This window comes from Phalacrocorax carbo, chromosome 3 (genome assembly GCF_963921805.1).
Source record: "Phalacrocorax carbo chromosome 3, bPhaCar2.1, whole genome shotgun sequence".
NCBI lineage: Eukaryota > Metazoa > Chordata > Aves > Suliformes > Phalacrocoracidae > Phalacrocorax > Phalacrocorax carbo.
In genome coordinates this window covers 31,924,612-31,952,530 of record NC_087515.1, presented here as the reverse complement: position 1 = coordinate 31,952,530, position 27,919 = coordinate 31,924,612, and the positions used below count along the sequence as shown (strand labels likewise).

General features: G+C 43.1%; 1 protein-coding gene across 6 annotated transcripts; it reads left to right on the top strand.

The window, feature by feature from the left end:
- Window positions 1–4,911: 4,911 nt before the first annotated feature.
- YPEL5 (yippee like 5) lies at window positions 4,912–17,542 on the top strand. Of its 6 annotated transcripts, XM_064446423.1 has the most exons (7): window positions 4,946–5,047; window positions 8,619–8,655; window positions 8,759–8,823; window positions 9,001–9,152; window positions 10,450–10,543; window positions 13,554–13,726; window positions 15,401–17,542. In XM_064446423.1, exons 6-7 carry the CDS (start codon window positions 13,586–13,588, stop codon window positions 15,623–15,625), a joined length of 366 nt encoding a protein of 121 aa, XP_064302493.1. In that variant the 5' UTR covers window positions 4,946–5,047; window positions 8,619–8,655; window positions 8,759–8,823; window positions 9,001–9,152; window positions 10,450–10,543; window positions 13,554–13,585; the 3' UTR covers window positions 15,626–17,542. The 6 variants fall into 6 exon arrangements, with proteins under 6 accessions (XP_064302494.1, XP_064302493.1, XP_064302497.1 ...); XM_064446427.1 differs by lacking the exon at window positions 10,450–10,543 and having other exon boundaries at window positions 9,001–9,065; XM_064446422.1 differs by lacking the exon at window positions 10,450–10,543.
- The last annotated feature ends 10,377 nt before the right edge of the window (window positions 17,543–27,919 follow it).

Below are 27,919 nucleotides of genomic sequence, written 5' to 3'. Positions count from 1 at the left end.
TTTAAACATGGACATGCATCTGCTGAGGTCTCCTCTCAGTCTTATGTACCCTCCACCTTCACAGGAGTGTTTGACTACAACCAGGTATTATTAGGTCGTCAAGAAGATCACTAAACAAGCCTCTCCCACACCATTTCTGTGGTATGGGTGAAGCTACTTATTGGGTAGACTTCCATGTCCTGTTCCCTTCCCTTGCATGTCCTGTCTCCCCTTTTTATGTGGGCCACTTGTTTCTTTCCCCGGGCTTTGCTTGCCTTTTGCTCTCTGCTCCCTCTGGATTTAGCATCTTTGGTAGATGTCTTTGGGTATATATTTATGAACAAAAGAGAGTAGTAAGTCTAGGGTGAGGCTGACTCTTTTCCTTTAAATAGCTCACCTTTGACACTCAAAAGTGTGCCTCCTGAGCAGGGGGTGGTACTGTTAGAAGGAAGATAGCAATACTGGAGCAGCTCAAGACCTTCAAGGAAATGCTGTGTTGACTGTAGCTGGGAAACCCCACCCAGAGCTCTAGGGAAGGCGAATGGAAAAGACTGACAATGCTACAAAGATTTTTTTCCTCACTCTCCTGTCTGTGAAGTGACAATTTTAATGGACAAGTTCCGTCTCCTGATAAGTGCAACCAAAAAGAAAACAGCTACAGGAATTCATCTGGGCCTCAGGTGTGTGTATATATATATTCCCAAGCTAATAGATTCCTCTGATTACATCAAAAAACGGTGATCCAGTGTAGCCATTAAAGTGTCTATTCTGTATGTGCTCTGAATGTCTCTGTGTGGGGCCCTTTCTAGCCCAATCTGTCTTTGTTCTCATCCAGTGCTCACAGACAATAGGGAAAGCCCAAACTGTTTGATGAAGTCCACGTGCATTGGAGTAGCTGCTTTCCCCCAAAACGTTTATCCCCTCTCCTGGTACACAGCTGTTGTGATGTTCTTCTGTGCCAAAGGAATTGTTCCAGCTTTACCTACTCAGCTGAGGATGGAAGCTTATTTGAAATTCCCTACTGCAAAATATGGGGGAGTTGGCAGCTGGATCACTGCTTGCCCTGCTCAGGTGGGTCAGCAGAACACCGCCCCACCGCATCCTCTCTCCACTCACATATGTGTGCATCAGACCAAGACTTTGTGTGAAGGAAGTGGCATAATCAGATGGCTATCATCCATGTGTTGGACACCTGATATAATCTCCCCCAAACAAAAGATTGATAACTCATAATCTTGCAGAGCATTGCCACCGTACAGCGATTTGTGAGGCAGCAGCAAAGGAGAGCACAAGCACACAGCTGTCATACAGGTAGCCTGTCCTCTGAGCCTCTTGTGATCTTCTAAGAAGGGTCAGGTTTCTAAACATTTTCAAGGAAGGAGGGATTAAGTGACCCTGTCCCTTGGCAAGATAAGGTAGTTGTGGGAGCTTGTATACAGAAAGAATAATAATCAGCCTGACCCTTCACAGGATACCACAGCCTGAAGGCTCTTCTTATTTCAGTAATAGTCCTCCACTGTGAAAAAAATGAAAAAAGAAGGCCTAGCAATGCAAAAATCCCTGTACCATCTTTGATATGTTTGTATCAACACCCATCCTACTTAGCGACCTTGCTTTCTTTCCTTGGGAATGGCAGTGAATCCTGCTCCCTGCAATAGTGACTGGCTTCAGGGTGATTTTTGTCCCTCTGCTGGCCTCCCTGAACTGTGATGTTCACAACAATGACTCTTCACTTCTGCAGGAGAGCATTATGCATTCCCTGGCATCAGGCCTGCTTACACTTTCTGTTCCTGACATCATAATAACAGCATGTAAATTCTGAGTCCCTCTTTGGACTTTCATACAGCTTCATACTCTTTCATATGGCTCCTGAGTGCTTTGGAGTTTTACACTTAAAATCTGGCCAACAGCTACTAGGTATGGTGACAGAGTAATGAGACCGCCTCTGCCATTATGGAGAGGGAATGGAGGGACCTCCTCATCACCAATTTTCATCTTCTGGTCTTGAGATTGATTGCATATGTAACTTCCCCTGGCAAAACACAGCCATTTGAAAAAGTGTCTATAAATGGTGTCTGTGCTCATGTCATCTTTCAGGTAAGCCAAAAGCGATAGGTGTCAGCTTGTGAGGGAAAATGAAAGGTAATTAAATTTTTTTGTGTGTCAGTAGGCTTACTTTATGAGCATGAAGCTGCAGGCTGTACCATCTCCACTGGAAAACACTGGCTATCAGTAGCCACTGTCAAATAATGAGAGCAGCAAGTGGGATGAACCTGGCCTCTGATGCAAGGCAAAACCAAGAAGGCATAGAGGGGACATCTAGGAGTCGAGCTGCCTCTCAGAAAGATCACAGCCTGTAAGTCTAGTTCTGTATTTCAGCTGCCTCCTCTCCGCTGGCAGAAATCCTGGGCATGGGTGAAATAGCAATGGAAAATCCCACTAGATCATTGTCTCACCTCAGGCACGGCTGGTTTGGTAGGCTCAGCTTTGCCACACAGGAATCCATAAGCGTACTGAAAAATTAACAGTCGTTCTGGAGACTGACTAGGTGTAAAAACCACTAAGCTGTAACATTTTATCTTTAAAGAGAGAAGGTCTGCATAAACGGGCCCCAACCCCTGACACTAATTCAGTGGGATGCACCCAGGTCCCACTGAATTCCACTGAAATTGTTAGAGGTTTTAATTAGATCAAGATGTTGGTGTCTGAGTTTCACTGCACAATTCTTTCTGAGTTTGTGATTAATTCCTCAGTCACCTAACTTTCCCTGAAACACTCCCTGCAGTGTCACTCACCACACTGAAGGGTGGGTTTAGATAGGACAAATATTAAAGGTGGGCCTTACTTAGGCTGTTGGGCGCAGACACCTCCCCTCTCTCTGGTTCGTTAAGTTTCATATCTAACACAGCCTTTTCTGCTCAGTAGTGCTGCACAGGGGAGTGACTCCTCCAGAGTAATTTGACATACCGTGGTAGGAATCAGCTGTGGAAAAGGCCCAGAGTCTTCCTAAATCCCAGCGTAAGAAGTAAAGGAACAAACTGCTGACTGTACTGCATTTCTCTATGTCAGAGGAGGATTAATGAATGTTTTCAGGCTACTTTGAAAATTAAAAGTGCCATGTGGTACAATATTGCTGTTCCTGTTTTTCACCCCATAGCTGATATGTAGCACTTCCCTTACAAACTGATTGGGAATTGCTTTTGATATTTTTAATGTTCTGCAGTGGAGCTGCTACAGACTGCTGCTTTGTTCTAATAAATGTGCCCTACCTCACCCTTCTCTGTCCCCCTTCCTCTAAGCTCCTCTGCAAGGGAAATAAAAGCATCAGTCCCTGGCACCATCTGTCAAGCAGAAGTTAATCCATTCTCTGCTTGTCTCATGGTCAATTTGGTTTCCTTCCAATTGGTACAGCTACCCTTCTTATGGCTGAGAATTTAATACTATTCACAGGTTTGGGCTTTGCTTTATTTTCCTGGTAATATTATTATGACAATTGCAATGTTCTGACATACATCCCCTCCATGTCCCCAGGCTGGAGGACAGTACTTAAGCAAACATGCAACCTCCCAGTAAGGCAGGTAGCATTGCTCTCCCCGTTTTACAGAGGAAAATGAGGCAAAAATAACTGACTTGCCCAGGGACATACAAGATGCCTCAGGAGCAGAGCTGAGCAGAGAGCTCACAGGTCCTTGGATGAGACCCAGTTACTGATGCTGACTAAAGCACTGTTGCTTTGCCTCTTTTCCCTTTTGTTTCGGCTTTGTTTACAGCGATGTCTATGGGAGCTCTGCAAAGGTGATTAAGACGTGGACCTTCATATAGCTCCTGTGACAAGACTGAGCCAACCCACCAGGGACAAAGCTCGCACTTACTCAGTGAGGCACAACAGAAGCTCAGGTCAAGCTGAGCATGTTAGACCAGTTATTTCTGCTGTTTGCTGGTGGTAAATGGGACCCCAGGCACAGTCTTTATGGCTTCCTTCTAATATTCTTAGTACTTCTGTTGTCCCCGTGCGTGCCATTAACTAAGAGGCGATTGCTGTCTGACAGACTGCTCCAACACTTTTCACTTCCTTTGCACGATCTAATGGGAGGTTTGGTGACAGGTTAATGAGAAATGTCAATGCTTAAATGCTCAGAATCAGGCCGGAGTTGACCATACTGAAGACATCTCAAGTTTTGGAGGGCTGCTCAAAGCAAACAGCAGTTCTTAGCATATCAGTGTTGACCCATCACTGACTGTCTACCCTCATGCGGGTGGTTGCGCACCCCTCTACCTAGCCATATCTAACAGTAGGAGCCCATGCAAGAAGATGCAAGATGAACAACAGCTGGGCACATAATTACGTGCTGCCTGCTATACGTTCACAGAGATGTCTCTTTGCCTTTGATGTAAAATTACAGAACAGTCCTGCCGAGTCATTCCTTCCTGCAGTGACTGCAGCTCGTCTGGTGATACCACATGGATAGACCCAGGAATCACCATATGTGAAAAATACACTTTCTCTAATGTGGATGCAATGTTATTAGAACAGAAATCCTTAAAATGCTGCGACTTTCTCCAAAGTAGAAACAAAAAACTACCCCTTTTCACGTCTTTTTTCATAACCGACAACCCAGAAGGATTTTTTTTCACTGTATTTTGGCCAAGACTACTATTTATTTGCAAAGGATGCAACCTGTGCGCGAGCACCGAGCCATTAAAAATGACAGGGAATTGGTAACACTTGCAACCAACGGCCAAGAAGGGCCACCAACGCTTTGCCTCTTTCTTCCATGACCTCCAACATCGGCAAAGGCTGCAGCCTGAGTGACCTGAAAGGCTGCAAGCACGATCAGTCCCCGATTCGCTGACGTAGGATGCGGCTGACACCCATCTCAGCGCCCTCCCGCCGGGCGCGGCCGTGAGGCGACGGGGGCGGAGCCTCGGCGGCGGTGATTGACGTGTGGCGGGGGCGGGTCCGCGAGGGGGCGGAGCCGCCGCCGCCGAGCCGGAGCGTCGGGGCTGTGGAGGGCGGGGGGAAGACACCGGGCACGGAGCTGCTGCCGCCACCGTTCCCCTGCGCCAGGTAACCGGGCAGGGGGGCCCGCGCCGCCCAGCGCTGCGCGGGGAGGTCGGGGCGGGTCTGCCAGCGGCCGGGGAGGGAGGTGGCGGTCGCCGCTCCGGGCCGCGGCACTGTTGTCTCTTGGGCCGCGGCGGGGCCCCGGGGGAGCCACTCCGGCCCGGCGGCGCGGAGGGGACAGCGCCGGCCCTGCCGGCCCTGGCCGCGGCCCGAGCGCCGCGACAAAGCACCGGCCTTCCCCCACCCCGTCCCCTCCTCCGTCGGCGTCTCCCAGCGCCGCCCAGCCTTCCTGCCCGGCCCTCCGCTCAGGGCCGGCACCGAGCACCCACTCCCCGCCGCGGCCACAACTTCCTCCGCGGGGCCCCGCACCGCCGCCGGCTCGGCTGGGTTCGGCTCGGCTGGGTTCGGCTCGGCTGGGTTCGGCTCGGCTTCCCTCCCCGCCGGGGCGGCGGCAACTTTCGCGGCCGGTTCTTGTGAGGGGGCCCTGTGATGGGCGGCGGAACGAGAAGCCGTGCCCGGGCCCCTCCGCCGCAATCGTCCCCCACCACGGACGGGGCGCGGGGTGGCGGGGGAGCGGGGTTCGGCCCGGGCGCCCCTCACAGCGGCGGGGCCTCCCGTCAGCTGTTTCCTCTTGTTTGTTGTCAAGTTGCCTGCGCTGCCGGCAGCGCCCGGCGGCGGCGCCGGGGGCCGAGCCGGCGGCGGTTGGCTGCGCGCGCCCCCGTGACGGCGCTCAGCTGGGGCCCGCCCCCGCGCGGGGCTTTGTGTGGAACGGCGGCGCGGGGGCAACGGCCGCCCCACGGCGCACGCGTGGGGCCGGGGGTGGAGACCGCCACCCCCACCACTCCCCCCCCCCACACACACTCCATGTTCCCCCTAAGCGTAGCGGCGGGCAGCGGCCGCAGTTCGGGGCTTCGCGTCGCCTCCGCCGGGCTCGAAGGGTTACGCGGGGGTTAACCCCCCTGCAGCGAGGCGGGGGTCAGCCGTCCGTCCGTCCCCTGTCGCGTGTCGGGCGGCAGCGGTGGGTGGCGGCGCCCCTCGGCGCACCCGTCCTCCCTTCCCGGTTGGAAGGCGCTGCTCGTTCACCGCGCCTTGGAGACTTGCTCATCGCCGAAGCGGCCCTGAGTAAACCCCGCGTCCCTGCCTGAGGGATGACTCTTCCACGGGAAGCCGGTTGTCGGAAATCGAGTGATAGTTGTTATTTACTTATCGAGGTGCTCACGGCTCTTTCAGCAACGAGCCAGCATCGCCTGTCAGCTTTTAGGTTGGGTTTTGCCTGTGAAAGTATAGATTCCCAGGAAGCTGAAATATTTGGCAAGCACTTTTTCGCTCTGGAAAAGGTTCTAGTCAAAGCAAAAAGGAATGCAAAGACTGTCATCTGTCTGTTCATTTGTTACTCTGTGTACAGACCTCAGCCGCACTGTGCAAGCAGATACAGATTAATCCACTGTGCTTATTTAAGAATAAAGGCTGTGTTTTGGACTCGAATAGTGATAGAATTCAATAAATTATTTTTATTTGTCTTCTTCAGACAATAAACATGGTGTTATGGTTAGATTGGAGGAATAACAAGGCTAGTACACAAGTCTTGTGAGAGAGGAACAGAGGGCATGGCTCTTCTCAGCGTGGTAGGTGTTGCAGAGCAATTCTTGATGTCACAACTAATGGCAATAGATTAACTAGTAGCGTAAGTAATGTTTGTGACTGATGGCAGAAACTGAGGGAACTTGCTTCATGGTTGTAAAGATTCCTTCATGCAGCTGGTTCAGTGATATATATAGCTGCATATATAACTCTGTAACAGCTACATATAGTCCTGTTACATACAGACTCGTTTTGGACAGCTGAATTAAAGTAATGTTTGTGACAGAGGAAACTGTCCATTTTCAAATGTTACTCCCTTTTTCTAATGTTTGTGTTGAGAAATACTATTTGGAGGCTTCTGTCATCTGCTACTTTCACTTCCGTAGTTGTGGAAGTACCTAACTTATAGAATGCAAATCTAATTGTTTATATATAGATTTCAATAATGATGATGAGTGAGTTTCAGGTGTCGCTGCCAAGCATGTTAGGACAAACAAAATGGCACTTCAAAGCCCAGTAGAGATGATGACAAGAACAGATGACATTTGTTGCTTGTCACCTGAGAGACTGAGAGTTCTACACATGCACACAAATATATATATATATGTATTTTTAGCATTCCCTCTGCTGGTGGTCATCACAAGCTTGCAGTAATGTTGTCCAGTTTAGGTCATTGGTTCATGTTTGTTTACTATCATTTGACCTATGTTGAAATCTTGAGTTGCTCAGCTCTTGCTGAAATACATAATTCCCTTAAGCAAGATTTAACCTAAAGGTATCTTGTTAAATGTATAGAGGAAATGCCTGTATGCTGTGGATGATTGATAGCAAGGCTGTCTTTAATTCTGGAGACTTTACGTACATTTAGGAGTTTTCCTAGTTGATATAAGGATTTGTTGGTCTGATGCACGAAGCATATTGGCAGTCTTTCTGCCAGCGGATGTAGTTTGTAGGGGAGTTTCACCATTTCTTCAAAGTTCATTTATGTGTTTTTTACTTTTTTCCCCCCATTACTTACGAAACCAGTGGTGTCTTTGGCTGAAGATTTGTATCACCTCAGCACTAAAATGAACGAAAATGGAAAATCTGAATTAGTTTAGCTTTCTGAAAGTTGCGGAATGGTTTGATAGGCAAAAGTTGTCTTATCTGCTGAATAAGTATAAGAATGAATTTATTACAAACCCAGGAAATACAGCTTCCTTAAAAAAACTTGAGGAATTAATCTTTTCCTCTCTTAGGGAAGGGTAAGGAGATACAGGAAGGGAAGGAAAAAAAGGAAGAGAAAAAGAAACAAGGAGAAAGTAATAGTTGCTGCTTTTGGACTCTTTATGTAGTAGTGAGAAAGAAAATCTGATACCATTTGTAAACCAATACTTTCATATGTCGTCTAGCAAGAGTATTGTGAGGGTATCCGTTACTGCGTGGGGGATGCTGAGGTATGGGGGCTATACTGGAAACGAGCACCCATCTGTATGGCTCTGCTCTCTGTAAACTTGAAACAAAGTACTCTGCATTATTGCACACACCAATATAGTGTTCTGTTAACATATTTAAATGTCAGTATCCCAATGCAAAGCTTTCACCTTACCTGAAATAAAGCCAGTGTGCAATAGACGATTAGACTACTGTAACTTGCAATAGAGAATTAGACTAGTGTGACTTGCATAAATGAAGTTTCACCCTGCAAGGCACCCAGTTCTAGGTGGGTGCTGTGCGCTGCATCTGGGCACGGCCTTCATTACATTGCCAAAGCCTCGTCAGTCATTTGGCTGTATTAACTTCCTTCTACAATTTGCTGCAGTAGCTGGATAGCTCGTATGCTGTTCCAGTTCACTTTCTTCCTTCATGTTTGGCTACGTGTGGTGCTTTCTGATAACAAATGCTGCATATAGACAGAGGCCCAAGGCTGGGCCCTGCTTACTTCAACAGCTGCAGAAGTCAGTGGCAGATGGCTGAATCTCAGACCTCCTAAGAGACTGACCACGTGTATTTTCAGATGCACCCCTGCTTGTGAGCAGCAGAAACCTGGGAAGGTAAAGAGCAAGTTTTATTTCTTTGCTTACCCAGTGATTCTTCAACATGTAGTCTTGTGTAGGTGTGCTAAGTATTCTTTTTCCTCTTTTGTCCATCTCTGAGATGAGAAGAGGAAGCTTAAGCCTGGTTCCTGAGATGTGAAGATGAAGTTTAAGCCTGATTCCAGAGTAAGTACATCCTGAGAATGTTTTACTATGCCTAAGGGAGTGCATAGCCTGTTTTCGGGGGGGAGAGAATGCTTGTTGGCTCACTGTATAAAGGAAGATGTTTTTCGTCAGTGAAATGGCGAAAGAGAGGCTGTCGTAGTTTTTTATGCTTTAACTAGCAGCTGTCTTCTGTTGTAGATCTGAGATGCAGTAGATGGTGCTGAAGCAACACTGAGGCTCCTGAAACATCCACAGTCCAGTGTGTATGTAGAAAGTGCCTGCTGGCTCTCCCGAACATTAATGGTCCTGTGTCTTCAAGAGGTGCCCTCTGGGACAACAGAACACTGACTGTTAGTTTTAAAATGTTAATAAATAATTCTTTGTGTTACTTTTTTGTTCTTTATTGCTTGCGAAGATATGCAGATTAGGTACTACAAATACCAACCAAGTAGTGCTTCAGGTGATTTCAGCTCTGTGTGCAAGATAGTGGTCAAATTTAAGCTGTTGAATGTCAGCTCTTTGACAGCTGTTGCTCAGTGTTGCCAAAATCAACACTGAAAGACAGGTGGAAGTTTGGGAGCACACTGCTCTGGGAATACACAGTATAGCATACAGCCACAGTGCTTGTGTTTCCTGTCTGTCCATGTACTCACTGGGAAAAGCATGCAGGCAGGAAATGTTTCACAGCATGACTAAGAAGTTGTAGCAGGGTTTGTACTGTCAAAATAATGCACTGTGAGCAAGCCTCCCTAGCTAGGTAATATGAGCTAGCATTGGTTGTTCTGCTAAGGGTCCCCTCAAGAATGCAGGTTGATAATGGTGGTCAGGGTGCTGGTTAATGACATGGTGGCATCTGCTCTCAGTTCATAAAAGTACCTGTCTCTCTGAACTGCGTAGATTTGACAAGTGGTAGATACTTTGTATCCCATTAGTGGAAGTGAAAGTCTGCCTTTTTTTTCCATTGGAGCCATTAATTTAATATTATGACTTGTGTTTGGTAATTTGCATGAGGGTGGGATCACCAGGACTTCATCACTGACACATATCCAACAAAGAATGCTTAGCTGACTTTAAAGATGAAATCATGGGCCAAACAAAAAAAAAAAAACCCTCTATTTTTTCCTCAGCCTTTGGTTTGGTGAATAACCAAAACTCCTGTCCACTGCTTCTGAAAATTCTGCTAGTAACATGATGGAATTGGTGTGACAGAGTAGTGTCACTTTTCTGGGGTTGTGAATAGCAATAGGGAACTTGACTGGCTCTCCGAACCAGTGGAAGTTATTTTCACTCTTTAAGTCTAGCAAATGGATGAATGGGTAAGTGCAATTCTTGCATTTTCCTCCCCGCAACTTGAAGATCTTAAGCTTTAGAAGCGCTTTAACGTTTCACAATTCTTTAGCTTTTCTTCGAGAGAGACTTCCCACTGCCTGTAAAAGCTGCCTATGAGTGGCTTTTTTCAGATCATTTATCTATGTGTGAAAATAAATAGACGCCCACCTTTTACATGGGAATTGAAAACTATAGGAAAAAAATTACACAGTTATCTTGGGTGACTTTGTACCCACTGCTTCTGTATATAAGGGATATGAGGCTGAGAGCAATGGAAGATTGCTTTCCCTTGTTTTGTGGTGCTTCTGTTTTTTGCAGTGTACAATGAGTGTACCCTACAGAATTCAGGATCCTTACATAAGGAGAGAACAGTCTTTATCCACAGCAAGTACTTTCTGAATTGGTCTTACAAGTAAATACTGTGCTTTTAGCTTGGGGGGGGGGGAAGAAAAAAAGGTGGTGGGGGGGGGAGGGTGAAGTGATCCGAAGTTAAAATTAACTTCTCTTCTAGTAGGCTTACTTTTAGCAGTTTCTTTAAAAAAAAACAATCTGTTTGACTGTCATAATGCAGATTTTAAATTTATTTTTCTTAATTTCTAAATGTTTCTTTATTTATTTCAAGAATACATGCTTTCTTATGCACTGTATTCCACAAAAAACTTTTGCGGTACCAGCTGGTTTATTAGATTCTGCTGTAACTTTAGTCTGAATTCTCACAGCCTTGTGCTACCAGCAAATGAATCTCAAGATGACTTTGTGTTGGGACCCAAGTCTTACTGGAAGTTTCTTTCCCATTTAGATACTTGATGAGGTTACTCTCAGCTTTTTGAGGTGATAAAAATAATTGAAGATTTTAGGCCTTGTATTGCTAGGCAGGTGTTTTGTCCCTAAGTCTTTGGACGTATTTCTTTATGCATTTATTTTAATGTTCAGTATCTTCAGGACTCAACACTTCAATCATGCATAATGGCATATCCTGGAAGTGATACAGTTGTATGTCACTTTGAATTCTAACTTGCTTGTAAGAATTACACTTAATGCTCTCTTCTGACGTATTTAGATTTTGTTTTTAGTGACTCTGGGTTACTGCTCTTCTGGGGGTAGTAACATGAATTACATTTTTAGATAGGTGATGTGTTTGCATTGTAAGTGTTCGGATGCATATTTTTCAAAATAGCATGTTTTGCAAGGTTAGTCTGTGCAATAGGTCTGTTCTTGTCACTTACCAAGCTAAGTGTTTGTGTTGCTCTTGGTGAAAGAGAGGAATGATTTTGGATTTGTTTTATGTTAGCTTCTAAAAATACTGACAGGGTGAGCATTGTGTTTACCCTGAAATAAATATCCCTTTGGATGTTGATTCCACATTTACAATAACTTATGATTGGTTAATTGTTTTTAATCCACAGTACAATCAACACAAAATAACATTATCCAAAATTAGTAAGGATGACACATGGAGCTAGGCCAAGTGCCTTATGGGCATATCTGTCACAATTGCTTTTATTTGCTTGTATTTGTGGTTTCTTCTGGTTGGAGACTTTGACCGATACTTGTTCATTTGCGCTTACTGTCTGTTGATCTTTCTTTCCTGCTGTCACTATTCACATTTTAATTTTTTCTTTTGCCCTCGCTTGCTAGGAAAGATAACGGCATATTAGAAAGGTATAATGCTTAGAGAAATCGAAGGGAAATGCTTCCTGTATTTTGAGTCGAGTCACAAGGAGTCACACCCCTACGCTCAGCTAAGTCTTTAAAATACGTTTGTCAAACTCAAGACTTGTTTTATTGATCCGTTCAAGAAGAGAAATGGGTATTATATCACCTTTAAAGAAAAGAGGCATTCCATGGCTTTGAATTTGTTTGTATCCTTCTGACGGGATACAGAAGACCTATAGTGATTTGAAAAATCTGAGTGTAAGGAACTTGTGCTAAAACCACACTAGGACCCCTTTTTATTGCCACACATTGTAAGAAAACAGAGGTGAATTAAAACCATTGAGGAGAGAAATCATTATGTCAGTGACTTACAATTTTTACTTGTAAAAATGGTGTTTTAAATTTTGTGTGTGCAGGTGCATGTTTGAGTCCCTTTGCTTTGTGGATGTCACAATAAGCTTTAAGAAACCGATCCCCTAAAATGGGTTTAACTTAGGTATTTGTGCTTCTTAAAGGCATTTGACCTAGCATATTCAACTCGAGGAGCACATTTGATTAACTTCTGTATGAAGAGCACACTGTCTCCTGCTCTGAAAAGTAAAACCCACACAACTTAATATTGCAGTGTGTCAGATTTATTTTGCATTGCTGTGCATGAAAAGATGTTTAGTCATAAAACTTTTCTGCAGTTGAAATGGAAATAACATCATAATTTAATTCCTTTGTCATGTTATCTCATACTTCATGATTCCAGTTTTCAGCTTTCTGGTATGTTCTGTGCCTACTCACTAATTAACTTTGAGTGATTTATCTTAGTTGGTATAAAGCTGGTGAGATACTTTAATTTTCCTAAGCAGTGAAGAGGTTTATTTATCAGGTACTGCAGATCTGCTGCTATAAACTTTCCAAGCTCTCTCTTTCTGCTCGTTGGAGTTTCTCAGGTATTTTAGTGATGGTCTTGGAAATAGCTTGGGTAAATGACGTGGTATTTTGTATTTACGTTAGACAGCTTTAAATGTTTGTATATAAAGCTGTCTGGTGTAAAGACTGGGTGGATTGTGTGTTATGTGAAATAGCATCCAAACCTTTCCTATGTTGTTATGTATGTAAAACCAATAAATGTCAAGTCAAATACAGTAGCCCAGTCTGTTATACTAGAAGACTAAAGCATCCTGGATGGTGGTGTTGTGTGGTTGCATGTCATAAATTGTGCAAAGCTGAGGGGAAGTGACAAAATAAATATATATTTTAAAAGGGGGGGGGTGATTTGGGAAAATTAAACTAAACTGTAATTGTCTTGGTGACTCAATGTACTTCTCAATACTTCATTTCCCAGCCCTGACTAAGATGGGTGAGTCGTTGGGAATATGCTAGAATGGAATTTCAGTATGATATTAAAGCGGAAAAAGTAGGAAAGAAGTGGAAGCTTTTGAGTTTAAGAACTCTGGGTCCAGTAGTGGTCTGCAAACATCTGAACTATATTTTAAAGGTTTCAGTTCATGTTTTGCTCACTTAATGTCATTAGTCTGTGTACAAGTGTGTCATCTTATCGGTAAGATGACCACTTTGGGAAAGAAGTTGTCTTGATGAGAAAGGATGAACGCAGTCTATAAATTCAGTAATTCATCTGTGAAAGAAAGAACGTCTGCAATATTAAGCTGAATTGGTTTGCAGAATACTCTGTTGTATATATGGGTTGGTTGGGGTTTTGTTTAGTTTTTTTTCTGTGATGCTTTTTTTACATGTACATGATGTTTTACTTTTAGGTCTTGAGTATAAACTCACGTAAGTTCTGAAAATGGGAAGAATTTTTCTGGATCATATTGGTGGCACTCGCCTGTTCTCCTGTGCAAACTGCGACACGATTCTGACCAATCGTTCTGAGCTTATCTCCACTCGTTTTACAGGGGCCACGGGAAGAGCCTTTCTTTTTAACAAGGTTGGTAAGAAGCTGAGGGGGAACTACTATTTGCTTTTGAAAATGAGGTTGTGGGATATGAATCTGTCATCAAAACTAAAAAACTTCTTGGCTAACATGTAATTACCATTTTAATTTTTTTATTTTTAATTTGTTCTAGTCAACTGTCTTTGAACTCAAATTAGGCATTTACTATTGATGGCAAGCTATCTAAATTAGTGTATTTGCAATACTAAAAGACTTTAAAGAAGATTGTATATGTATAGAGGCATCATGCCGAAATGCATGGTGTTTTAATTTTGGAGACTTCTGTAATGTGAACCTCAAATTCACTGTGAGAGTATCTTTTGTCTATCAAAAAGTTTCAAAGGCATTTGCACTTTTACTCAGGGAAAAAAAAAAGGTCTAGCTAGTGTTCTGTTTAATTATTAAAACACATTTATGCTAACAGTAGTTTGGCAGCTTCAGGTAATCACAGTCTCTTACAGGCAGTAGTAGCGCTCTGGTTTAGTTTAATATTTTTTTTAATGATCAAATTTTATTTAATTCAACAGATTGAAATATGGAAGTCATAACTTTGAGTGAATTGTAGCATTATTTATTAACCCTTCCATATAGACTTGTCCATTAGGTTAATTGAAAAAAAAAAAAAGATCATCCTTGCTTTTGCACAAAGTTCCTGGTCACGTACACATTGGTGTGTTTTGGGATTTTTCCTTGAAAGCCATTTGGTCAGTGGCAGAGTGGACAGAGGTATCAGTAATGTCTTCATTTAACTCTGCTTGGCCTTGGGATTTCTGGTATGCTGAATCCTGTCAGTAGTATTTACATGTGTTACGCTGCATAGCTATAAAAGAGCTGTGCATCTGATCTGTTTCTCATCCAATAAGCACTGGATCCTGGGGTTCAACTTTTTCTTGTGTAACATAGTGGAGTTTAATCACAGAAGTTTGATTTTTACATTTCTGCAGTCAGAAGCCTTGTATCTGAAGCAGAGAGTGCAAGCACAGTCAGATAGAAAGCTGAGAAAGTGGTGACAGCCCCATCTATTCAAATCCTATTGTGTATTAACAGTTCAGATGTAGTTCTGACATCAACTTTTCAATGAATTATACATCTGGTTCTGTGGTGTTGCTGCCTAAACAAGTTAAAAGTATATTTTAAAGTGCTGAAATAGCACACAAAAAAGGTGAATGTTTAATGCCTGCATTCTCAGCCACTGAGCCTTCCTCTTTTAGATGATTATTTCAAAAGCACCCCAGGATTTTTAAAGAAATACCTCTTTTAATATTTTGGTTCTGATTTCTGGGAATAAGTGATCACATCAGTTGCTAGAAATGGGTTACATATGTTAAAAGTGCATTAATATCAATTAGTTTATAAGCTATTCACCAGGAGTTTCTCACTCAAAGTTGAACACGATACTCTGCACTCTTGTACATCTTGTGATGGCATTTCATGTCTCAGTTAAACACTGAGGGTAATACATCCCCATAAAGCACATATTTAAAGTGTTATCTTCTCAAGCAGGAGATTTTCAAGGGCTGTTGACTTACTACACTGCACGTTTGAGTTCATGTGCAGTGCCACAGGCTCTTTACTTTTAGCATGTTGATAGTCATGCATGTTGTTACCAAGCTTTGCTCTAGGCAGACTAATCCTTTCTATTCCCTATCCCCTGTATGTTTGTATCAGGTGGTAAATCTGCAATACAGTGAAGTTCAGGATCGGGTCATGCTCACTGGCCGCCACATGGTTCGAGACGTGAGCTGCAAGAACTGCAACAGCAAACTGGGTTGGATCTATGAATTTGCCACTGAAGACAGCCAGCGCTACAAGGAAGGCCGTGTTATCCTGGAAAGAGCATTGGTCCGAGAGAGTGAAGGATTTGAGGAGCATGTTCCATCCGACAATTCCTGAAGAGACCTGAGTCTCTTTGCAGGTTCTCTTCAACTGAAACTCAAAAATAATAAAATCAACAAAAAAATCTGCTTACATACACTGTCACCTTAGCATCAGAGTCGGATTCATGGACTACAGAGTGGGAAAGATTGTGAGAGTATTTCAGATGGAACCTTCCTTTCTTTATTCCTTTTATATTTTACTTTCCCTCCAGCAGCCGTTTGTAGAAAGAATGTTGTGCAGATGCTGTAATTTTTTCTCTCTTGCATTTACATCTGTTAGATTAGAGATTGTATCTACAGATACAATAGGGTAAAAGGAAAATATTTTGGGGATTTGTCTTTTGTTAGAGAGAAATCAGTGAGGTTTTTTTTTAGTTTGCACAAACTGATGTCAGTGTAAAGTTATTTTAAAAATACAGAATTTTTTTTTTTAAAAGTATATTCCAGTTGTTGGCCTGAGTTTTTAGTTAGATTTTTTTTTTACCTGGTCTTTTCACCTGATTTGCTAGCTAAAGTAAAGAGATCCGAATTTGTGCCGAGTGCTAAAGGTTCAGTGTTGGTACAGCTTGGGCTGGCCCTTGTGCCATATTCTTGTTGAGGTTGATTGGTAGCACAGAGCCCATTACTTCTTGTCGTTCTTGACCCAAAGATGTCACCATTCCTTGTTCATTTGTGAAGTCCCATTCACCATGTAAACTGGTGTTGATTGGAAACTATTCTTGAAATAGGGCAAAACTGCTTGGCTTTTTTTTAATTTTAACTGATGTAACTTATAAGCATAGTAATAATATAAAATAATAGTTGTCTGTTTAGTCTTGCGTTGCTTACAAAGCGGAAGCTGCGTTTGTAATGATAGGGATCCACTGAGAAACTACTGTTTCAGTAGTAATTTTTTTTTTTTTTTCGTTTCTCTACTAATCTCGTTAAGTTAGACAGGCAATTGCGATTCTTAATTCTTCTTCAAGAAGCTTTCTTTAAACCCAGAACTTCCTATGTTAAACACAGCTGCTCTGTAAAAGGAGAAGATTGCCAGCATGTTTGGTTCATGCCTAGAGGTACGCAATCTGCATCTCTTGAAAAGATGAACTTAAACAGCTTGTTTTCAAATGCTGCTTCTGGTGTCGAAACCTTTATCTTTCAACTTTGTTGAACCTTTTCCTTGTGATGTTACGTTTTTATCTTTCTGGGCAGCAGTACATGTCAGCCTAGTAGTGACTTGGATTCTTGCTTTCTTCTTGTAGAGGTCAGCTCTGTTTAAAACGATGGTCTTGCTTGCCTTTGTAGCAAAAATGCTCTTTGTTAACTTAACTCAAGGGTGCCCAAACACTTTTGTTGTGTCTTAAGCCATAAGTTAAGATCTCAAGGGCTGAAGTTAATTTGAATGTTAGATATGTATGATTCCTTATCAAAGATATAAAGGTGGGGTTTTTTTCTTATTGGACACTGTGGTCAATGTGAAGTTACCCACAGATGTACAAGAGCGGGGAAAAAAAATCCGCACCAACCAAGCAGATCTGGGCTCTGACCTTTCAGAATAACTTTTCTTTACTAGCCACAGCTCCATATCTGAAACTAAAATGTGGAGGGTGACTATGCAGAGTATTTTTCTTAAGTTTTTTGGTTGCCAAGTGGCAATTTGGACACCCCTGACTTGAATCTACTGCCTATTTCATGTAAAAGTAGCTTTATTATAGAATCATCACATAGAAAGAAAACAGTAGATCGCATACCAGAGCTGTGCTTGAATCAAGCTGCTTAAACAGTAGTGTACTTGTGCCTCAAATGAATCAGTTTTTGCACTGAGTACGGTAGTACCCCATTACCTTGTACTTTTGTCCTTCACAGACCCTAAAAACCCCATTAGCATGGTTCTCTGCAGTACTTTTCTTGTACTTCTGACATTACAGTACAATAAAGTATGTTTTGTCCTGAACTGATACTTGCTGTTCTTTTTGAGTAATTTTCATGGAGTTTGTCAACTGAATGACATAACCTGTCTTCCATTCTCTGCCTTGAGTAAATCACTGGATTTCTACAGCACAGTGACAAGCTGTTGATGAACATCTCTCTGAATAGGTGGCAAAAGAGCGTTCTGTTGATTTTGGAAGTTGCTAAGTAAAGCTTTATACATACCACTTGGACACTTGAAAGGCTTCAATTTATTCCTCTTAAAGAGAAAATAAAAACAGGAAATAGCTCATTTAATGGAATTCTGAGTGCCAAACATCTTTCCCTGTCTTTGAAAAGACAGCAAGCTAAGCAAAACTCCAGCTTCTGCAAGAAATGTGAAGTGTTAGCTTTCCAAGCCATTTCAGAATTGAGGAATTGGGAATTTGTATCTCTGGAATTCTGTGACCTTTTTTTTTTTTTTGCATGCAAATGTTAGGGAGAAACCTTCTGCTAGCATTTGGTCAACTTCATAAGCTATAGCTGAAGAATGGAGGTGAGAGGATCATTACGTTATCCTGAAAAGTGGGTTCATTTGCCTGGTCTGCAAAATGCCAAACTACACACAGAGCGGAGGTATTTTACTGAATTCATTTTTGTGCAAAGATTGGTGCTAGGTGGTAACCCACAAAGCTAGCACACCGCACTGAGAAACTAAAAGGCATTTATACAGTTAAATGTGTCAGTCAGCTAGCTAACATTCACATGCCTGGCTAATAATTGGTTAATTTCTTTCTTGCTTGGATGTAACAGTACCACTCATTTTAAATTCACCACCCATGCTCATAGATTAAGGGACTTACTGGGGGGTTGGGGGGGGCGGTTCCTGGCCTATGGGCCTGATTTTTAGTATTATAACGGGGATAGTTCCCCTACTGGGCACTTTGTTTCAGTTCTTATCTACATCCCAATTAGTTGTTCTCCTTGACTATACACTTTATCACCCTGTTCTCAGCGGCTTCTGGGGCGGGATGTTTGCTTTGATCAGTCTCTCAGCTCTCCTCAAGGATATAGTAATAAAACAAGTACTTCTCTATCTCTCAGTCTCTGGCCCTCAACTTCTGTTTTGCCTGGCTCACTTAGTTCGTTGTGTCTTTAGCGGACAGTTCCAAAAATTCAATTTTCTTAGGGATATCAATTATATTAGTGTAATGGAGCCTGAGGGGCTTATTCTAACTTATATTAAGACCTCTTCATTTTGGTAGAATGTTAGACTGTGAGATGTTAAAGATTACTTTCTCCAAAGCCTACCATTTGAAAAGCACTATTGAGGTGAATTAATTAAAAGCCTGTGAGGCTGGAGCAAGTCCACTGCAGCTTTAAAACAGTAGACTTCAGATCGCTCTTTTAGCCTACATGCTGTTCCCTCGCGTATCACCGTGATGCCTCTGTGGGAGAGTTTAGGCTCATAAATTTTGATTGCTCCTCCTTGAGACACTTTGTGTGTGAATACAGATAAGTTATCTGTAGGGAACAAGACGATTGGTTACAGTACTGCTCGCAACAGCAAAGACGTTGCTATTTGGCATTAAATGTTATTTTGTAGTAGTGCAGTAGCCTTGGATTCCCAAACAAGTCGTGGCTGGCACAGCAAAATGCGCCACTACAGTGAACTTGGGCCGGGCATGTGATGGTGTTCCCATGCTGTCTTAGGCAAAGAAGGTAGTAAGGAAATTGTTGGGCACAATGGACTCCACTCTGTTTATGGAGACCTCAGAATGTGTGCTCTTAGTCTGCAGCTTGGGCTGAAGCTTAGGTTGCATCTTGGGCTAGCAGTGGTGCTGTGGCTTTTGCCTAACGTTAGCTGTATTCCCGTTTACATGACCTGCACCACGATCTCATCCTGTAGTTGCAGCGTAGGTGTACCCAAAACTGAAGTACTTCACTAAAGCTGCTGGCTACAATTTCTGCAAAACACAGCTTTGGGAAGATTAAAAGATTAGATGGTGTGTTTGTGGACTGAAAAAGCATTTTAATTATGCTTTCTTTAGATGTTCAGAAGAACTTTTGAAATGGCATACGTATCTCGTGACCCTGTTAGAAACGATAGCATTATGCTGGGCTCTGGGGATGGCTGTAGTCAGCTGACACAGGCTTGTTCTTACAGGGCAAACTTGCCGCTACAAATTTCTGCCAGAGCTGTAGAAAATAGTCAGAATATCATCAATGGATTAACAGGTAGGGAACCAGTGAAGCTGCGGTTCAGGGCACAATTGCCAGGAAGAGGTACAAGGCAGAGGTGACTGGGAAGGCTCTAGCACTGACATGGGAAAAGGCTACCTGGTTAATCAGTCATATTTTAGAAGAGAAACCTAAGCTGTGATGCTGCAGTACCATTCTGCAAAAGCCAAAAATAGCGTGTTGTGTTTCCTTCTTGGGCCTGTCTTCACTTGTTTAACAAAATGATTAAAAAAAAAAAAAATCCAGCAAAGCTTGGTTTCCTGTGGCTGTTGAGGGCTTTGCAGACTCCTTGACAGGGCTGAAATGCTTCAGAATTTGTTTGACTGGCACATTGATTGGGATTGCTCTCCAATCTGAGCCCTGTTTTTGCAGGACCTTAAAGAACTAAGCGATTTTGAAACCCTTTTCTTTATAAGCTGGAGTTAAAAGGGCCCAATAACTTAAAAAGATCACTTTAAGTGGTGAGAAGGAGTATGATCTGATTGACAATGTCACTCTGTAAGCCTTTTTCTTCTTTCAGGAAATCTGAAATATTATGGTCAAAGAAAATGAACTCTTGTGTGTCTTGTCAACTATAACATGGCAAAGACATTCAACAGCTTCTGACAAGCCTAATTTTGACAGCATGGAGCTGTGCCTGGTCTCGTTTCCCTCACCACCTCTCTGGTGTAGGGATTTCTGGTACATGTAGGAAATTATAAGGGGAGAAATCTCACGTGTGCCTTCCAGCCTTTTGTTTGTTTACTAATAGGGTTATTTGAATGGATTTCTGTGATGGTAGTAAAACTCCTGGCAGTCTAATGCCAGCCCTTCAGTAGGTAAGGGCCCTTGGGGCAGGGTGTTAGTGACATTGTCATCTCCCTCACCCTCAAGTCTAGGCAGAGGTTATTTGGGAATGGTACCTGACTGAACATCCTTCTCTGTGTGGAGGTGATGTGAGGGAAGACCTCATACACCCTGTTCACAGGACGCTTCCATTCCATTGCTATGCTACATCTCTTTCCATCTGATGTTATTGTTGATCTGCTTAACTTTGCATTGCAGCTCCTCCTTCTAAAAAGGATGTGATTGTGAGACAGCAGTCTGTGTCTCTTAAATGTGTCATCTCTCTCTCAGGGGCCTGAAATATCTACAGTTTGGTACAGGCTGCTCTCTCTCCTGCTCAGTTTGAAGGGGTGGCTGTGTTCCTGTTTGTCTTGTTACTGAAAAAATAAACCCTGGCACTTATCTAAGAAATGGCCAGAATGTCTCCCTGATGGGAGGCAGGTTATGGAAGAGAAACCCAGATGAAAGAGTAAAGAAAGCATTAGTGTGTGTGTGGGCGGGTTCAAGTCTTACTAAACCAGACAATTTCACTCAAGCAGCAGAGGTGGAAGAAATTCTAGTGGTAAACTTGTATTTTTATTTTATGACTTGTGTGGGTTCAGGGAAAGTTGGAAATCAGTTGGGCACTGTAGAGGATCTAAAGTCCCCTGATAAATAGAGGAAGAGACTGAATTTAAGCACATCTGTTTCTTTTGAGAAACCTCACTGAATGTCCTCGTTGTAGGACACCGATAACGGGAAGTGCAGAACCAGAGCTAAGTTTCTTGCCTCTTTGTGTTTCGGTGAAGGCAGCTGGAAAGTATTTGTCCTTCAAAGTAGGCTCTGTTTTTGTTCTCATTATCTGAAGCATTTAACGCTATCAGAAACTTGCATTTCTTACAGAAGTAAAAATAGGAGAAGGAACAAAAAGCTATGGCATTAATATGCATTTCCCAAGTGTCTGGTAGGGAACAGGTGGGGGAGAGAAGGTGTTCAGACCAGGTGTTTTGACTCTGCTCATGAGGGAGATGTGTGCTTACCTGACATCAGGATCCGGTGCTGTTTCCCTCTAGGACTGGATGTTTAGATTTGGGATTTTGCTTTGTCCTTTTGGAAGCATTTGATTTGGCTGTTGTAAACATTCACAAGTGTTCAAAGCAGTAAGTTTACTGAATTACAAGAGACTGCATGCCGTAGTTGTTCGCAGACTAATGGTAGGCATTGTGATAGATGCACTTGGTGAAATAGGGAGACCCCTTTCCTTCTAGGGGGACACAAGGCAGAATGGCTAGCTCTTCAAGGGTGCTTAGCCAAAAAACTGCCTGGTGACTTTCATCTGTCCTTAGAGACCGACTGAATATCAAAATCTCCTGTCCTTGCAAGCGTTTGAAGACTACAGTTCTCAGCACAACTACATGGGCAGTAAAGAAGGAAGATGATGATGTTCATCACTTTTCAGGGGTGGACCTTTCCTCCAGCGCACCATCAAGACAGTAGGATGCTCTGAGGGAGGTGGTGAGAACTCAGCTGCATCCCCCGAACAGGGTGAAGAAACAGCTGCCAGTGGTATTTGGCCAGCAGATCTTTCTCCCCTGTCCTACCTATTTTTATTAGGTTCAGTCTGGTCTGGAAATCCATATGCAGGTATGCTTTAGTGCACACAGTGTAACTGCCCGTGCCCTCCACTAGAGCAAGTTGCTTAGGCTTCCTTAGGGCAATCTTTTTGCTTTAGGCATTAGGGGAAAAGTCAGCACCCACAGATGTATGTGGTGAAATGCATGCAAAAAAAAAAAAAAACAACAGCCATAACTGCCTGAATCTGAAGTGATTGCTGCACCTTCCCTACAGAATTAGCACAGTTTAAGGATTTGGGAAAGTGCCTGCTTTAGGCAATGTTAGAGGGTCACTTCTAGTATCACTATAGCAGCATGATGGATTAGTAATCTCAGCTCAGAAGGGATCGATGAATTGTCTATGCCATGTCTCCCTGCTGAGAAGGGATTAGCTTAGTGATGTACTCAGTAAGCCTCTGTTCTTGGGATGAAGTTTCTCAGTGTGATTTCTTATTGTAGCTGGAAGTACATTAGAGAGATACGATTTAGGTCACAAAAGTAGAACACACAAAAAATGACAGATTTCTGATGGATTGGGTAGCACATGGTTATCCTGTCCCTGCATATGTGCAGCCTGGGGGTGAAAGTGGTATGTGATCACAAGAGGAAGGATGGCACTATCACGGCCCTTTTACAGGTATGCATTGAACTTGCATATACAAACTCTGTCCCACCATTCCTAACTTTGGACTGTTTGACTTTTAATAATTTTGTTTCTAAAGGTAATTTGGATATGAGCTTTCCACCTAATGTGCACCTAGCTGGCAAAAGTAAAAGAAACTCAGATTAAGGATTTGTAATTGCCTGCTTCTTCATGACTGGGATATGAACTGGGAACCCCATTTGATGCAGTAACCATTACTACTTAAGCTCCAAGGCTGACTGATACTTAACCAGCAGCTGGAGGAAGCTTTTCATCAAAGAAGGCTGAGCAGACATCACACCTAGGCTTTAGAGGTTTTCATTTGCTGTAAGGTCTCAGCATGGAATAGGGAACTTTCTTCCAGTTTGTATGCTGGTTCTGGGTAGGTTGGGGTGGGATTTTTTTTGTTTATTTCCCCTCCTGATGCCTGGAGCTGGTGAATTTCCTGCCCTGTATAGGGCTTTGGAGGAAGAGATGGGAAGATGAAAATTACTCCGTATTTCCTATCCAAACTGCTTGACTGACTCTCTTGCTTCCAGCCTCCTGAGTTGGGAAGGTTCCTGCTCCTGTCAAGGAGAGAAATGCCCCACATTTCTGGGCAAGTGAGGAGCAGTTAGAGGTAGCTCACTGTCCATCTCACCCTGCTTCATTTGCTCTGTCAAACTGCAGGTAAGCTCAGGACTTCTGGAAACTTTGGCTGCCTGCCAAAACAAACTTGAGTCACAGAAAAACAATAGCTTCTAACATTCAGTACAGTGCAGATTTAGGACAAAAAAATCCAATGTTTGTATGAAACCAAAAATAAACGTGGAAGTGATTCCTCCCATAAAACTCACTTCAGCAGCATTGGTATTTTTATGTCAAAAGGCTGAAGGAGAAGCTGGTGGAAGCTTGCCACAGGAGGGAGGGGAAGGCAAAGCCAGTGAATGATGCTTTGTCAGAGATTTTGCAGTTACTTGCTGGCAGTGTTGATGCTTAGGTATCGACTCCAGCTATCTTTGGGGAAAGTGATACTCGTTACTGGCTCCTTTACCTGTCTCCTTTTCTACTCCTTCTGTCCCTGTTCTGTGCAGCCCTGTTGTGCTTTGTTCCTCCTTCTGCAGTGCAGTCTTTGCTTTTGCCTGTTGTCATCTCCCCACACTACCATTCGTTCCTCTCTCTTCTTCCTGCCCTGCTTATTGCATCCCTGCTGAGTTTTCAGAGGGTGACCTTGTTCCTCCCAGCATGGAATTAGAGGCTGTGGTTCTCTGATGCCGGGGCTCAGCTCTTCGCTGCAGGCTCTTCCTCACCCCTGCACTGTGACGGCAGTGCTGGTGGCGTGGCCGTATGATGAACCGGTGCAGGGAGACAGAAAGGCTGTTGCTGGTCTGATTCACTGGGCTGTCACGCAAACAGCACACGCAGCCTTGCTAGCAGACTGCCGGGGGTGATGCAAAGAGCAGGCAAGGCTTGCTTGCACAGGCACTACCTCTGAAATCAGATTTTTATATCTGTCCCTTCTGTGCTGCCAGGGAAGAATCAAGAACACAGGCACAAGTGAAGTGATCTTAACTGTTCTCAGTTCCTGCTCTGGTGGCACAGATGCTCAGGAGAGACAGGTATGGAGACGGCTTTGTGCATCTCTTCTGCATGGGGCTGACACCCAGTGTGGACAAGGAACCGAGCTGGGACACTAACACATCCCTCTGCAGACATGCAGGCAACGGGCAAAAGGTAGGCACTGGTATGACAACATTACCACATTTCAAAGCCCAGCTCCGAAGTATTGTGTCACAAACATTTTTTTAACAAAGTAATTGGACACTTTGTTTTAAACAGGCAAAATTATATACATCCCCTGAGCCTGGTTTTCAGAAATGCCTAACCATTTCTAGATGAACTACTTCATAAAATAATAACCTATCTTGAAGCAGACCTCCAGCATGGGAAACTTCAACCCACTGTTTAATCCTTGGTAAGTAAAATTATAACCAGCTGAAAACAGAGCTGTGTATTGGAAAGTGCCAAGTGGCCTTAATTTAGGAGTCACTTTTTGCATAGGCACTTCAGTTTGCCAGAAAAGAAAGGAGAGCCCAGCTGCCAACAAGTGCATCAGTTTGGACAGAGGAATGGAAAACTACATTTTTGCCTTTCATTTACTGTGCTTTGATATCTCTTTCCAGTGTGCATACATACATCTGGTTTTTCTTCTCTTAAATTGGTAGTGGTATAAAATCTAGCAGAGGCATATGTTTTTGTCCATCTTTTAAAATTAAGTGTTTACAGTATTGCCTTAGAAATGGCTTAGTTCAGTGACCTTTTCCAGCACTGACTAGCTGCCAAATAATCAGTGTTTGAAAGACTCTGGACCTGATTCTTCTCTCCTTTACACTGTTTTTTCTCTTGTCATCAGCTGACTTAATTGGAGCTACTCATTCCCTACAGGCTTGGTCTGAGTAGAAATATACATATATATATATATGTTTCTGTATATATACAGAGTACATATATAGAGAGGAATAATACAGAATAGAAATTAAATCATAGTAACTGGTGTGTTTCAGTTTTACTTGATATTGTGCACATGTGCTGAGATTGCCAGTCTCCTCAAGTGTGCTTGTAAGGACCTTTTCCCTAAAGAATACCTCTGCAGGTATTCTTTAGAGTTTTGTGTGATTTTGCTGTTAGCTGTAAATTCTCCCATCTGTACCAGTTAGAGGACCAGACTGAAATACTTGTTATAAGAATACAAAACTATTTCTTTTCTTTTTCTCTTTGTAGGCAGTACAAAAGATGATCCTAGTTTGAGGTCCCAGAACTGGCAGCTCAGGTTAAATGTATGCTCTAACCACTCACAGCTTAGGCTTTACACTGGAGCATTACGTGGAAGTGGTGTACTATCAAGCTTAGTAACAGATGTGATCAGTTTTGGAATGACTGTAGCAAATCATCACAGTTTTCCACGCTGTATGCCACATGCTGCACGTGTTTATGTTTGACAAGTGAGAATGATATTACTCATCATTTATATAAAAGTTTTTAACCCAAAGACTTCAAGGCCTTTTGGAAAAAAAGCTGAGAACTATTACTTGCTTTTCTGTATGGATGCTAAGAGATTTCAGGTGATTCACCCAGAGTTGACACTACAGTTCTGAGGTCTTACAGCTTGTGATTCTGGGAGCATGTTGACCCTGAGCAAAAATCTTTATCCATTGACACTGGGTTGCTGGCCTGTGGTGGCAGGGAGGTGCTGCTTGGCATGCTGAGGGTGTGTAACCTGAAGGTAACAGTCCTATCATGCCAAATATTAACTTGGTTGTCCCTTATGGCAAGGCTTAGACTGCTGCTGAATTAAAATGACAGCAAGCAATGAAATGGTGTCATTTTTCAGTCACCTTTCAGAGTGATTCCTTTTAAGAGCTCTTAGATAAATAAATTTGGTGATCTTCATTTCTTCCCTGCCGTCACTCCTGTCTTTTGCTTCCATCCGTTCATCACAAGCTGAACGCTTCTTATCCTGACATTCTGCCAAACCACCATCCACTTTCTTGAAGACCTTTTGCTCCCTGTTCTTCCCACCTGCTCTGACCTTCACCAGGCTCTACCCTTCTCTAATCCCACCATATACTTTCTTTTCTTGGCCTTGGCTGCTCTCTGCCTCCTCTTTCTACTTCACCAAATCGTGTTGTTTCTTACTAGATCAAGTGGTGTTCAGAGCTCTTTCTGACTCCTTTTTTTCCAGGTTGCAGGTAGGACTGGTGTGAAATGTGCCACAGGCTCAAACAAGAGTCATCAACAGACATTCCACCTCTCTGTTTTGAAACTGATTCTGGAAGTCCTTAAGATTAATGTAGGATTGTACCATTATTTTCCTCTCTCAGCCTAAGAAACAATAGAAAAGAGAATGCTGTAGCTGGGCACTGCAGTATGTATCCATGGATGGTGGATTGCCTTGCATACTTCCTTCGATACTTTTTTTTATAAGGGGGTATTTTGTGCTCCTCTGATATTTGATGTGGCCAGATCCTGGAGAGGAATGCCAGCCGCTGTCAAATGTCCACTACATGTGTTGCTTCGTTTGCGTGTCCATGTGGGATAAATCAAGCTTCTCTGCAAAGCACGTGTTCCACACATCAGCTCTCTTTTAAAGACTTCTGTTGTTAAGAAAATGCTGTTGCACTCCCCACATCATCCGTGACCACCTTATGGGGTGGTCTGAATCCAGCTCAGTGCCAACTCACCTCCTGGGGGCATCTGCACCTCACTTCCCCTTCATTAGCTTTGCAGTGGGGTGTGCCCATTGTAATTTGTGTTTGAAAAACCTTAATGGCTGGGTATACACTACATGCCATCCATTATCAACCTTGTATTTAATGAAGAGTTATTTTCTGACAGCACAAGGGACTACGTGGAAGTTTCAAAATCTAGAAATACTGGGGAGTGAAATCTGAAGCAAAATTTGGCAGCTTACAAATTATTTATTACCTGGGACATTCACTGAATCACTGCAGCCCAGAGTTGTGTTCCTGCCTGCTTTCTTAGCCTTTGGCAGGTCTCCCTGCCTAGCTTTTAGCTGAGGCTTGGGCACCCTGCCCTTACTGGGGAGAACCTTTCTCTGATAAGTGTACCAGGCCTCAAGACAAACATATGTCCTTACAAGCTTTTCCCCTGAAAATTCTCATTTCATTTTCCTGGTTGGTTGAAGCTGCTAACGAAGATTATTTGTCCTTGCAGAATAACTTCAGACCTCCTTCCCAAGGAGTCTGCAGTTATAATTTGTGATTAAAGTATTCCAGTATTCCTGGCTGAACCAGAGGTCCATGGGATTGCAGAGGGATGAGAGTTTGTGACTGACTTGATATATAATATCCAACTAAAATCTTTGGGGTAAAATACATCTGTGTCACTTCATGTTCTCAGGCCAGATCCCAAGTTTGTATTTGTTTCCTTCCAAAATAAAACTCGGGTCAGGTTCTTCCCAAAACTATGCTTCCGCACTGTTTATTTTAACATCAGGTTTTGGGACAGACATTGTTTGTCTAATGTTGGTAGAAGAGGTATTTATAGGAAATCTAAAGCAACTTCATTTCTCCAGGGTTCCACACTGAGGATGTCAGATTTGAGCTTTCCAAGGAAGCTGACG